Below are 13735 nucleotides of genomic sequence, written 5' to 3' on the forward strand. Positions count from 1 at the left end.
GCAGCTGACAAATGTCCCCACTGGCTGGCTGGGGACCAGCCCCTCGCTGTGTGGCACAGCCTGGGCTGTGGCAGCCAGAGGGGGCAGAGCCAAGGGGTCTGGATCCTGCCTCCAGCACCCTCCCACTGCCAGCACGGGGCAAAACCACCAGCATGTCCCCCAGGGAGGGCAGTCCCCAGCCACCTCTGGGCATCAGTGGGGGACCAGCACCCCCAGTCCCTCTGCCCACCCTGCTGCCAGCTCCTGGCATTGATCCCTGGCCCCACAGGAAGGGATGAGCTGTGGCACAGGCTCTGGCACAGGACCTTTATGGGGTTGCTCAGCACATCCCAGCATCAGGCCACTGTGACCAGGTGCTGCCCATGGATGCAGGATGAGCAGTATCTGGTCAGGGTGGTGAGGGTGAGCTGTCTGGTTTGAAGGCAAGCTGTGGGTGGACCAGAAGAGGCCGTGGAGACGATGAATATGGGTTGTAGGTCTCTGAATGGAGTGCCTGCAGCAGAGAAACTTGTGGTCACCACTCCTGAAGAGTTGACAGCCCCTGTGAGCAGGGCTGCCTGCACACAAGGCCCCCCTGGATGCACCACAGGCTCTCCCAAAGCTCCTGGCCCACCTGTGCTCAGTGCTGGGCACAGACCCCCTCCCAGAGGGCTGTGATGCTGGCCCACCCTGCCACCAGGCTTGAAGCCCAGCAGCCCTTGTGGGGTGCAGCACACCAAGCAGAGACTGCCCACACGTCACCTCCTTCCTCACAGCTTTCCAAGGAAACACAAACCACAGTATTTCTGGTAGGCACAAATCACCTTGATTTTGCTCTGAGCCCTGGAACAGCTGGAGCAGAGAATGGCCCAGGGGCCTGTGCCTGGCTCAGGGCTCCACTGCTCTGTGGACAGGTTGTTTCCCACAGCTGCAGGAGGAGCTGGGATTCACTGACAGCAGCAGGGATGGCAAAGCATCCCGAGAGTGGTGCTAGGAAACGGGGGGGATGAACCCATCACCTTCACCAGGATGGCATTCCCCAGGGTTTAGGGGGCCCCATGCATCCATCACCCAAACCCAAACTCCACACAACATCAGAGCCCCGGCCACAGCATTTGATGGACACAGCAGCAAGGGAGCATGAGGTTTACTCACAGTAGGGAAAAATGAAGGATCTGTTGCTACAGCAAGAGAGACTGAATTGAGCTAAGTGAAGAAATACTCATCCTGAAATAAAGGTGGTGAACTTGGGGATGGTTTGTTTTCTACACTGAACTTAGGAGTGGTTTTGGTCCGACTCACATTTTGCATTTGTGACTTCTCGTGCATTTGCAGGGAACTTGGGGGTGAATTACCAAGGGGGCTCCACCACAGGGGAGAGCTCAGGGTCTCTCCCAAGGGCCTTTTGCTGCTTCCAGAACATCTCTCATTTAGTTCCATGGCAAAATACTGCCTCTGCCCTAAGCTGACCTTGCCGTGGGTTCTCAGTTCCTCCTGGAACACGTGACCACCCCAGTGCAGACAGAAGCACAGCCCCTGCTCCCAGGGCTGAGAATGCTTCCCTGCACACCCAGGGCTGCATCCAGTGCCCTGGCACCGACCCACGGAGTGCCTGGATGTCCCCATGCTGGTCCCTGCCAGGCAGCCCCAGGAACTCACCTCCTGCTGTGGCTCGAGGGAAATCCCATTGTCATTTTTTGGTCATTTTGGTTTTCCCACTGTAAAATGGGTTTGAGTGTTCATGTCATGCTTTGCACCGGTGACCCCTGGGAAACCCACCCATGGGAGCAGAGCTGACATCCTGCAGGAGATCAAGAAGGCCACAGGCTGTGGGTTCACTCTGGCAGTGCTGGCAGCAGTGAGCTCAGTGCAGCGTGGCATGGTCAAATGGGAGCAGCTTCCCATGAGCTCCAGGGAGCAGGGGAGGGGAAACTGCAGCTCCAGAGCCTGCCATGGCTCCTGGCCTGCACCACGGTATGCTGGGAACAGCTGGTCAAACCCCGAGGGTGCTTCACTCCCCAGATCCCCAACTCCCATTACACACCATCCCCCCGGGGAGCAACGACATAAAAAATGGGACTGGAGTGGGTGAGTTTCTCTGACTCCCTCCTTGCCTCTGCAGGAAGCCCCTGTGACCCCCTCTCTGGTTCTATCATCACCCTCCTGGAGGAACCCAGCAGGGTGGAGGTTCAGTGCCACTGGGACACTGATGGGAACACCCAGACTGAGTGGGGCAGGCTCAGCCACACACGCTGCTGACAGGGGGCTGGGGTGGGCACAGACACCGGGCTGGCCTCAGCCCCCAGTGGGAGGGCTAGAAAGTCCCAGGGGAGTATCAGGAGCAGGGGAGACAGCAGTGCAGGGGAGTCCTTGGCAGTGCCCCCCACCCGCAGAGCTGCCTGAGCTCTGGGTTCCTGCACCAGCCGTCTGTGTTTACCGTGTCCCCTCCCTGCCCTCTCTCTCCTTTCCCGGGCAAACAGGCGTGTACCAGCCTGGCTATTGCTTGGCTCCCGCAGTCAGACTGTTTGGTAGAAACAAAAGGGAACGTTTTCCTCCTCCCATCGGGTATTTGGGTCTCGCATGCCCTGAGTCTCTCCAGCAATAGGGGACTTGTGAGGTGCCACGGGGTGAGGGACAGTGGCAGGGGTGGGGGGGGTTGGAAGCAGTGTCCTCTGCTGCTCTGTGCTGTCAGAGAGAGCTTGTGGCCACCCTGAGAGCTCACCAAAGCTTGCCAGAAGGCAGGCTGGAGCCTCACGGGGTTCTGACGTTGATTCTGATTTAAGAAAGAAAATGTTCTCATCAACAGAGACAAACCAGGGGTGAAAGTGAATGTGAGCACAACCCTCCCTCAGTCACTGCCCACTGTTTGTTGGTACAGGGGGTCTCGCCCTGCAGGGCTCTGGGAGACCTGAGCTGTGCTGGATCTGTGCTCACTGTTGGGGCCTGATGAGGGACAGGCTTCTGACAAGAGCAGAGGCTCTGGCATCCCCAGAACCCGGGGTAAGGATGCTCTGTAACACAATGGCCGTGCAGAGAGGAGCCTGAGCCAGAGCCTCAGTGCCAAGGTGTCAGGGCAGTGCACACCGTGGGGGACAGGCCAGCTTGTCCTTGCTGCCCTGCTGCCCTCCCAGCCTGAGGCAAACAGCTCAGCATTACTGGGGCTCTCACCTCCTGGAAAAGATGCTCCTCATCCTGCACACAGTCAGTTCCAGGTCTCCTCAGGTGACCTCCCACCCCACTGTCCCTCTCAGAACAGGCATCACACTTGCAGGCTCCTTATTACCACCCAGACTTCAAGTTTCCTCCACCTCAGCCATTCCCCTGGGCTTGGATTGGAGTAAATGGCACGGAGCAATTCTCCTTTGCCCCAGAAATCCCCAAGCCAGTGAGCAGTGGCAGAGAGACCAGGCACAGCTTTAAAAAAGGCAACAGCTTTTAAAAAGCTTCAGAATAGGGCAGACGGTGTGGTGCAGTGCAGGCTCAGGAATGCTCCTGACTCTTGTCCCCCTTCTATCAGAGGGTTTGGAATGTGTTACTGAGGGGGTATCCCTGTGGGCCCCAAGGTGGGCAGATGCAGGTCTTAGGTAGGGTATGATTTTTATGCAGACTTGTCCAAAACATAGATGGTTGAATGAAATATCTGAAAGGGCAGTGCAGGAACGAACCTCCCCTGGGTCACTGACAAAGCACCTCTCAGATTGCAGACCTGCAAAACACACACTCATCTCCCCAGAAACAGTCTCACCCATTTGTGAATTTGAGCTGGAGAAGATAAATGTGCATTTTCCAAATAGCCACTGGGGCTGTCTGGCCCCAGTCTGGGGACAGCCAGGGACCCTCACTGGCTGAGAGCCCCTGGACAGAGCGAGGGAAGGAAGAGAAGCATCTCAGAGAGGCATCTTGGACAGTGATTCTGTGGGTTACAGAACCAGCCTGAGGTCACTCCCGTGCCACTGAAGTGTCACCTTGCCCCAGTGAACTCTGCTGTTGTCTTCAGGCAGCTCCCTGGCACACCCGGCCCTTGTGCAAATGAAACGAGACTAAAAATAGCTCCAGCTCGCTACAGAACAACACCTGGCTGCCAGCACCTGCCCAGACCGTGCTCCAAGGGCTCCCTCCTCCGAGCTGATGTGGTCACTGAGGGAAGACCTCAACCTCCCCCTCCTGCCCCAAGCCCTGCCTGCCCTCTGCTTGCGCCTCTCTTAGCAAGCTGGGGGATGCTGGGCGATGTTGGAGGGTGTTCAGGGTATGCTGGGGCTGCCAAGCTGCCCATCCTGGCCACTGGCACAGCGTGGTTTTCCCCTGAGCCTCACCAAGGTGCAGTGGCATCACTCTCTGAGCATAACGTGGGGACTGATGCCACCATTTCTCCTTCCTGGCCTTTGAAGAGGGAACTGGGGTTGGCACTGGGAGTTCACTGAGGGGGAAGTTCAAGTTATCCATCCTTCAGTTAACCAGACTTAGTTAAATCACTGGCAGTGCTCAGCTGTCTAAACTGCCCATGCCCTGGCTCTGCTGGCACCCCTGTACCTGGGCACAGCACTGTGCCCCATTCAAACTGGACACAGCTCAGCTCTTTCTGGGGTTTGTTCTCCACTAAGTAAAAACTTGGCTCGTTTTAGGTGTGGGACAGATTCCCTGCAGTCTGTGCACCTGAAGCCATTGCCAGCCCACAGCAGCCCTGTGGGATCCTCGGGCTGTTAATGAGCTCAGGCTGAGCTCTTCTTCCTCTGTCACACTCAGGCTCTGCCAAGATCAGACCAGTGATCACTGAAGAGGCGCTGGTGCCTCTGCCCCCAGGCCAGACCTCAGGCATTGCCACTGTCTGCTCCTGCAGAACCCAGCCAGAGCTAAAATCCTCCTTTTCTCATGGGAAGTTTCCAAATGATGCTCAAAATCCAGAGCATTGTTGAGAGTTGGAGAGCAGCACCTGGCTGCAGAAGCAGTGTGAGAAAGGAGAGCATGTGGGCTCTGTGGCCGTGGCTGATCCTCACTGTCACACACAGTGGAGGAACAGCTCCAAGTGCAGGAGTGATGAAGAGTTTGTGCTGATCTGGGAGCAGAGACTCCTTCTGCCCCAATCAGAGTTTCTTCCAGCCCAGCTGTGGTGACCAAGCACCAAGTGCCAGCTGAGTACAATGTGACTTTGAGCAGAGCAGGGGGCATGCCACCCTGTCATCAATGTCCTGCATCCCCCTGAAACCCCTGTCAGCAATGTCCTGCCAGCTGTGGCCACACACACACACACCTGGAAGGAGGAACGTCTTAGCCCTGGGACTCAGTTTCCTGTGCTGGCTCTGGTGGCATTGGCTGTCCCAGTACCCAGTGATGCTGCAGGAGGCCCATGTCCCCCAGTGCTCTGGAACATCAGCTCAGAGTGCCTTGTGGCTCGGGGAGGAGCAGGCACAGTGCCAGAAGGAAATGGCAGTGGGGTCCCAGACAGGGGGAAGCTGGTGTTCACTGGCTGCCAGGGGTGAGGCATCCCCACCCCTGCTCCTGCTGCTGCCCTGTGCAGGACAGAAACACACTCCTTGAGCTCCTTGGGCGTGGGGCACCTCTACAGCTCCAGGCCTTGCAGGCATCCATCCCCATGGGGCTGCCTGCATGTCACAGGGCGTGTCCCCCTGTCCCCCTGGTCCCACAGGGGAAGGGGTGACAGCATAGGGAGGGATCACAAGTAGGGAAGCAGAAGATGAGGACACAGCAGAGGAGGTGGATATGTGGAGAGGAGATGGAAACAGGGAAAGATGATGGGTGTGGGAGAGACAGGACGGGTCTGGGGAGGAGTCAGAGATACAGGGATCAGGCAGTAGGAAAAGCAGCAACAAACCTTTGGAGAGCTGGGCCATCAGATCTGACCCCTCAGTGTGGCAAGAAGCATCACCTGAGGCCACCTGCCCTTCCTCTTGCCAGGGGCAGCCCTGATGCCCCTCCAGCCCCAGGGAGATGGTTCAGCCTTTTGAGGGTGTCCTGAGTCCAAGCTGAGTGTGCAGGGGATGTGCCACATGGTGCCCAGTGCCAGACCTCAGGACTCCTGAGTGCCGCCTGCTCCAGGGAGAGAGTGGAGGATCTCCTGTGGGAAGAGCTGAGCTCAGCAGGCCATGCCCAGTGCCAAGCCGTGGGCATCCCTCGTCTGGCTCGTTCTGCAGGGATGTTGGGGGTGCCTGAGGGTGCTGGGGAATAGTAGAGGAGCTTGGGGGATACTGGGGGATGCTGAGGGATGCCAGGAGGTGTTGGGGGATGTGGGGGATGTTGAGGGATGCTGAGGGATGCTGGGGAGATGTGAAGGGATGTTTGGGGATGCTGGGGGATTTTTGGGGGATCCTGAGGGATGTTGGGGGAATGCTGGGGAGATGCTGGGGAATGTTTTGGGATGCTGGGGGATTTTTTGGGGATACTGCGGGATTTTTTGTGGATGCTGGGAGGATGCTGGGGAATGTTCAGGGATGCTGGGCGATTTGTCGAGATGCTGGGAAGATGTTTGGGGGTGTTCGGTGGATGCTGGGCGATGCTGGAGGGACGCCAGCGGGATGCTGGGAAAATGTCTGGGGATGTCAGAGGGGTGTTGGGGAACGCAGGGGGATGCTGGGGGATGCGGAGCTGCCCAGCCTGGCCGCTGTCCCATCTCCCGGGCGGTGGGTGACCAGCAGAGGGCCCGGCTCCCCTCCCGCAGCCGCTTTATCCTGCCCAGCTCTCCCCGAGCGCCCAGAGCCGCGGCCGGAGCCGGACCGAGCGGCTGTGCCCGGACACAGCTCCCGTGCAGCCCCGGGGGCCGCGCTCGGGGCTGCGCCGCCTCCGCCACACGCGCTCCCGGAGCGTGCGGGGACCATCGCGGGGGCACCACGATGCCTTCGCCGGCGCTTCTCCTCGTCCTGCTGCTGCTGCTGCTGGCCCCGGGGGCCGCGGGGATGCGAAGCGGGGCTGGGACCGGCAGCCCCCACCGTGGCCAGGGTGTGGAGGGAGGCAGGACCCTGCCCACGGTCTCCCAGGACATCCCGGAGGTGCAGGTGATGAGAGAGAGGCCGCGCCGGGGGACGGAGGAGGACTCCAAGTCGGTGCAGCAGTACGTGCCGGGGGTGCGGGTGGAGTTCCCGCGGCCCCTCAACTCCGCCAGCCTGCACCCGACCAGGGCCCTGCTGCCATCCAGCACAGACCCCTCGGAGCAGCAACCGGGGGTCCCCACGGACAGGGACAGGCTAGAGCCCCGAGCCAACCTCACCACCGTGTCCGACAAGCGGCTGCAAATCCACAACCCCTTGTACCCGGTGACCGAGAGCTCCTACAGCGCCTACGCCGTGATGTTCCTGTCCCTCATCGTCTTTGCCGTGGGCATCATCGGAAATCTCTCCGTGATGTGCATCGTGTGGCACAACTACTACATGAAGAGTGCCTGGAACTCCATCCTGGCCAGCCTGGCTTTCTGGGACTTCCTCATCCTCTTCTTCTGCCTGCCTGTGGTCATCTTCAACGAGATCACCAAGAGGAGGCTGCTGGGGGACGTGTCCTGTCGCATTGTGCCCTTCATGGAGGTAAGGGGCTGCACAGGGCCCTGGAGGGATCAAGGACTCAGCTCCTCTCTTCCCTCCTGCTCTGGGGCAGTCTGTGCTGGTGGCCTGGCACAGGGACTGTGCGCCAGAGACCCCCATGGTGAGGAACAGCAAGGAGCCAAGGGACAGTCCCAATAGTGACCTTCCCTTTGCCTCTGTCCCAGGCCATTCCTCAGGCTCTGCAGCCAGCACCAGCTCTGCCAGGGCTGGGAGGAGCCCATTAGACCCTCTGTTGTCCAGCCAGCATGGGCACTTCTGTCCGCAGGGTCCCTCCATTTGTCTGTCCCAGTCCCAGCTTGACTCCCCCAAGCCTGGGGGCTCAACCTCACAGTGTGCTGGCCCAGAAACTGCCCACTGTGGGCTGTTGAGGATGGCTCTGGGGCAGGAGGGTGCAGCTGGGCAGCACTGGGGTGGGACAGCCCAGGAATTAGGTTTGGGACCTGAGATCTGTGTTTGTCCTCAAGCCTCATGCATGACAGGCTGGCCACGCTTGGGGAGAGCCAGGCACCCACTGAGAAGGCCACAGGGACTGGGGTGACAGAACACGGCAGAATGAGCAAAGCTGCCTCAGATGGCAGGATTTGGAATGATCCTGCTCTTGCGCTGGAAACAAACCCTCGCTGTGGATATCTCCCATCCTCAGGGGAGCCTGGGGTCCAGCTGTGCCCCTCTGTGCCCTTATGGGACAGACAGATCCAACCTGCCTGTGCTTGTTCTGTGGGGTCAACATTTATCAAAGGGTGCAAACATCTGGAACTGCTCAAAGACAGTGTCAGGTCGCTGGAGACCCTCTCAGGCTTGGTCAGACTAGAGAGGGTTCAGGACCTGCCTGTCCCATGGAGCATCCACCCCAGTGTTCAGGGCCCCCAGCTGCTCCGTGCCCTGCTGGCAATGGGACAGTCACCCCCCTGTGCCCCAGTGCCTTTGTGCAGGATCTGCAGTGGCACAGAGGTCCCTGGCTGTGCACAGGGTCCCTGGCAATGCACAGCCCTAGTGGGGGATGCCACCAATGCCACTGAGGCCTCTGGGTGCAGGGTGATGGACCTGCACCCTGTGTGTCTCGTTGGGCACAGCCCCAAATCTGCACAGCACATCCCAGCACGTGGATGTGGTGTTTGCTGGGGGAGCTGTGCAGCCCCCCTGCTTCACTATGTCCCTGCCCAGCAGGCAGGAGCTGCCCCTTTCCAAAGCCCAGCCCAGCCTCTCATTAAATGGAGTGTTTGCCCCATCCTTGTCCTCCACCACAGGCCTCCATCACTGCAGCTGGGCCCCTCAGAGAGGGGCAGGAATTTGCCCAAGCAGGCTCAGTGCTCTGGGGAAGGACGGGAAGGGAAGGGTGATACCCCCAAAGCAGACCCCAGTCCTGAGGAGGATCTGCCATGAGCTGCTCACGGGCTCCCTGTCCCTGCGGGAGAACCCTGGGGATGGCACCAGTGGGCACAGGGATTCAGCAGCACCGGGGTGCTCCTGGGACAGCTTGGTGCTGGAGGAGGCAGGAAGGGACAGGAATGATGGGATGCTGGTGCTGCGGAAGGATGAGCATGGCACAAACTGGGAAGCACGGTCCTGGTGGGGGGGCTACTCCTGCTCAGCCCCCCAGAACCCAGCCCTGTGCTGCCCTCCTGCCCCTCAAAGCACGGGCAGAAAGGGGCTCCAGGTCTTCACCTGGGACTCAGCTGCAGGGAGCCACAGGAACAACAAAGCCAAATCCCTGGCAAAGGGTCAGCCATGAGAGGGGGACCTGTCTGCAGGCCAATGGTTCATGTCCACCTTGAGTGGCTGAGGCCACTGGACAGACACTGTGAGAATTGGACCTCCTGGCCTCACTGTGTAGCTGTCCAGTGCCCTGTGAGTGGGCACAGAGACAGGTTTTGGGAGCACAGCTGGTTCCATGGGCTCCTGGGGACAGCCCATGTGCAGGGATATGCTTGGGTTGACCAGTGGCACTGGTCAGCATCCTACATCCCTGCCAGGGCACTGGAGAGCATCCTATGCTCTGCAGGACCAAGGGGACCAGGAGAGACAGAAGAGCCTGTGGAAGGGTGTAGAGGGAGGAGGCAGCAGCACAGCAGCACCAAGAGTGAGGGAACTGGGCCAGTGTGCTGGGTGCTGGCTGTGGGGCAGAGCAGGGTACTGGGTGCCCAGGGTGGCTTTGGGCTTTGGGCAGAGGAGCCGGGACATGCTGGGAGGTGGTTCTGAGTGCAGGATGCTGGTGCTGGGCACAGGATGTTGGTGCTGCTCTGGTGCCCTGATGCTGTGTCTGGGAAGATGCTGCTATACAAAACCAACAGTGCTGCTCAGTGCTGGCATCACCCTGGTCAGCAGCTGCTGGAGGGACCAGCCCAGGACCCAGGAAAAGCTGGGGGGCCAAGGAGGCAGTGTTCTGGGCTGCTCCCCAGGCACCACGTGGAGCCTTGGGATGTTTCCTGAGTGCTGGGAAGGTCTTTCAGCACAGGGTGATGTTTGATGGCTTCGTGAGGCCAGGAATGGCCACAGCACGAGGGGCACCAGCATGTGACTCTGCCATCATCCTGGCCAAGGGCTGTGGGACTTGGCTCCCAGCTCTGGGGCTGGGACTGGGAACGCTGATCGTGACCCTCGGTGCCTGGCCAGTCCTCCCAGAGCCACAGTGATTCCCCTGCCTCCTTTGGCCTCCTCCTTTGGCAAAGGGGATGTTTTTCCTGCCATTCTCAATGCAGCGGAAATTGCCCCAAGCTGATTTGGGACAACGGCGCCTTCAACTCCCTTGGCCTGTCTGAGGAGAGCAGGGCAGGGACGAGCCAGCATGGGGGGGCCTTGAGAACCCTGGGAAGGTGCTGGTGGGTGTGATGGTCCCTGCTTTTCCTCTGCAAGAGCTATCCAGAATAGAGGAAGAGCCTGAGGGACAATCGTGTTGTTCCCACTCTGGCTGGATGGACAGACAAACATCCAGCAAAGCTTCTCCCTTCTGCAGAGAAGGGAGCTAGGCAAGGACTGTGGGTCAGGGGACATGTTGATCCACTGTCATTTCAAGAGTCACAGAAAAGTGGCTCTAACCCTGGGATGCAGCCACAGGCTGTGACATCTCTGCAACCTTGGAGGAGGTCTTGTGGTCTTATGGTCTTAGGTAGCCAGGGGTTTGCCACAAGCCTGGTAGAGCCAACCTCCTGGTGATGTCCCTGCAGCAGGGCTCACCTGTGCTGCCTCCTCCCTCGCCAGGTATCGTCGCTGGGAGTCACCACCTTCAGCCTCTGCGCCCTGGGCATCGACAGGTTCCATGCAGCCACCAGCCCCCAGGCCAGCACCCGGCCCATCGAGCAGTGCCAGTCCATCATTGCCAAGCTGGCTGTCATCTGGGTGGGCTCCATGACACTGTCGGTGCCAGAGATCCTGCTCTGGCAGCTGGCGCAGGACACGTCACCCGTGAACGGTGTGGTGACGGAGTACTGCACCATGAAGCCCTCGTCCAACCTGCCCGAGTCTGTCTACTCGCTGGTGCTCACCTACCAGAACGCTCGGATGTGGTGGTACTTCGGCTGCTACTTCTGCCTGCCCATCCTCTTCACCATCAGCTGCCAGCTGGTGACCCGCCGCATCCGCGGCACCGAGAAGGGCGAGTGCCGGGGCACCAAGCACGGCCAGTGCGAGAGTCACCTCAACTGCACCATCATCGCCCTGACCGTCATCTACGGGCTCTGCACCACCCCCGAGAACGTCTGCAACATCGTGGTGGCCTACATGTCCCCCGACATGTCCAAGCAGACCTTGGACCTACTCAACCTCATCAACCAGTTCTTCCTGTTCTTCAAGTGCTCGGTGACACCCGTCCTGCTCTTGTGCCTCTGTCGTCCCCTGGGCCAGGCCTTCATGGACTGCTGCTGCTGCTGCTGCGAGGGCTGCGGCCCCGACACCGCCTCCAGCGAGGGCAGTGCCGACAGCAAGCTCAAAACCGAGATGTCCTCCTCCATCTTCTTCGACAAGCCCCGGGAGACACCCCCCCCGCTCCTGGCCCTCGGCACCCCATGCTAAAGTGCCACCGGGGAGCTGTAGAGATCGTTCCACCACCTCCTCCCAAGACCAAACATTGTTTTGCCATTAGTGCCCGTGTCTGGATTGTGGAATAAGCAGAAGAGACGGCTCAGGGGGCTGTGTCGTGGGCTCCAAACCCAGCATTGGGCAGGTGGAGCTTGAAACCCTGTGGCTACATCGGTGACCTTCTTGCCTCTGCCCAAAGGCCAGTGAGGACATCAGCACCCTCCCGTCCCGGCTGCCCAGCTGGGCTCTGTGGGGTTGCTGCTCTGGAGATGGAATTGTGCCGGAAAGGTCCCATCTGAAACCACGGAGGGTGGCCACGGTGGCTCGCAGAGGACACAGCAAACACAAACTGCCCTCGTCCTGTCCCCTCCCCTCCTGCCAGCCCCTCCACAGTAGGAGAAGGTCCCAGTGACTGTATCCCATGGATCCAAGCCGTGCCCTGTATGAGCTCAATAAACCAGTAACCTAGAGCACATCGCAGCTGCAGCCGCCGGCACTGCCGGGCTGAGCCCCCGCAGCCCCTTGGATGGCTCTTCCCTAAACCTGGGGGGCTCTGGGGTGGGCATGAACAGCTAAGGGGGCATGAGGGCAGGGAAGAAGCTCTGCCAGGGCAGGCAGCAGCTAGAGGAGGTGGGGAAAGGCCCCTTTGCCCCCTCCCTCTGGGATGACGCTGAGCGGTGCCTGCGGGAAGGTTCCCTCTGAAGCATCAGGCTTGGGGTGGTCTCTAGGACTTGAACTGGTCCCAGTAAAGCCCTGCCAGCCTAGCACTGGGCTGTGGTGCCCCACAGACTGCAAGGCAGCTGTATTATGCAGGACCAAGGTGCTGCAGCTGCACAGTGCTGCTGCCTGGGGGGAGTGTGGGACCACCACCCCAGCACCCCTTGGGGAGCCTTGGGGTGAAGACATTTTACCCAAACCATCCCACGCAGGGCTCCTGGCCCTCATCCACCTGCCCATTGCAGGGACAGGATTGTCCAGGGAGACTGTTTCAGGATATAAGGCTTTCCAGCCCCACACACCCCCCCTGCCCACGGCTCCTCTATGGGGTGGGGGGTGGTGGCTCGGGGATCTGCCTGAGGGCAGGCTGGTCATGGCGGCGCATCCACCGGAGCTGTTAGAGCTCCTTGTCCCAGCTGCTGGCAGCCGCCCCAGCCCCCGAAATGCCGGGGCAAGGGAGACGGTTGCTACGGGCAGTGAAAGCGAGGGGCTCACTGTGGGCTTTGTGCACAACACCCACCGGGCTCCGCTCGGGCTTTGCTTTCACAGCTCCGTTTCCAGGGAAACAAAAGCCCCAGTTTTCTTCCGAGAGCACAAAACTGGGTTTTTCCTTTCATCCTCCTCCCCCCCCCACACCCAGCGCTGGGTCCCACAGTTTGGGAGAAGAGGGGTCTCACCCTGGCACAGGGATGAAGGGGGGTGCAGAGCCCAGGCCGTGCTCCCATATGTCCCCTCGGGGCAAGTGGGGTCCCCATGGGGGTTCGAGGGCAGTGGGGGCAGTGGGGGGGGCATCTCTCATGTGCCTGGTCCACGTAGCTCAGTCCTGAGCCTGGGCCAAGGGCGAACAAAGCTGGGCTTGTGCTGCGGCCCCGCGGGGCTGGATGGGTGGGGAGGGGGAGCGCGGGCGGGGGCAGGGGAGGTGCAGGCAGCACCATCACCATGGGCAGCACGTGGCCCCACAGCAGGCACAGCACCCCACAGGCTGGGCTGAACCCCAGGCCTGCTGCCCGGGCACCTGCCAGGCACAGGGCAAAGCCCTTGGGGGGGCGGGCAGGGGGCCACCCCTGGGGACACAGAGTGGAGGGACCCCAGAAGCAATGGCCACAGCCCCCAGGGGATACGGGGCAGGAGGCCACCCCCAAAGGACACAGGGAGGGCAGGGGGACGCCAGCAGCAGGAGGGGGCAGGAGCACTGCAGCCCCCCCTCCAAATCCAGTCTGGCAGCAGGGCCCTGCAGCAGTTCTGGTACCTGACAGGGGCAAAGGAAGGTCCCACAGCAGCAATGGCCATAGATGGAGTCTCCGAGCTCACCTTGGCACCCAGGCCAAGGAAACAAGGCATGCAGAGGTGGCTCCAGCCCCTCCTGGTGAGAATGACCACACAGATGGTGCTGCCTGGGGGACAGGGACTCCATCCTGGGCAGGGCTCTGAGGGATGGGTGGCAGTGATGGCGAGGAAGTAACGTGACTGCAGCCACA

At 60.4% G+C, this 13735-nt stretch overlaps 1 protein-coding gene across 1 annotated transcript; it reads left to right on the forward strand.

Moving 5' to 3' along the window:
- Window positions 1-6666: 6666 nt before the first annotated feature.
- On the forward strand, window positions 6667-12010 carry GPR37L1 (G protein-coupled receptor 37 like 1). Its single transcript, XM_064636104.1, has 2 exons — window positions 6667-7508; window positions 10725-12010. Exons 1-2 carry the CDS (start codon window positions 6825-6827, stop codon window positions 11532-11534), a joined length of 1494 nt encoding a protein of 497 aa, XP_064492174.1. The 5' UTR covers window positions 6667-6824; the 3' UTR covers window positions 11535-12010.
- Window positions 12011-13735: the final 1725 nt, after the last annotated feature.

This window comes from Pseudopipra pipra, chromosome 25 (genome assembly GCF_036250125.1).
Source record: "Pseudopipra pipra isolate bDixPip1 chromosome 25, bDixPip1.hap1, whole genome shotgun sequence".
Lineage (NCBI taxonomy): Eukaryota > Metazoa > Chordata > Aves > Passeriformes > Pipridae > Pseudopipra > Pseudopipra pipra.

Excerpts from the sequence above, each read along its gene's own strand:
- GPR37L1 (XM_064636104.1), top strand. The coding sequence starts at position 6,825 with ATGCCTTCGCCGGCGCTTCTCCTCGTCCTGCTGCTGCTGCTGCTGGCC. Across the intron at positions 7,509-10,724 it reads GCATTGTGCCCTTCATGGAG|GTATCGTCGCTGGGAGTCAC; the intron begins GTAAGGGGCTGC and ends CTCCCTCGCCAG.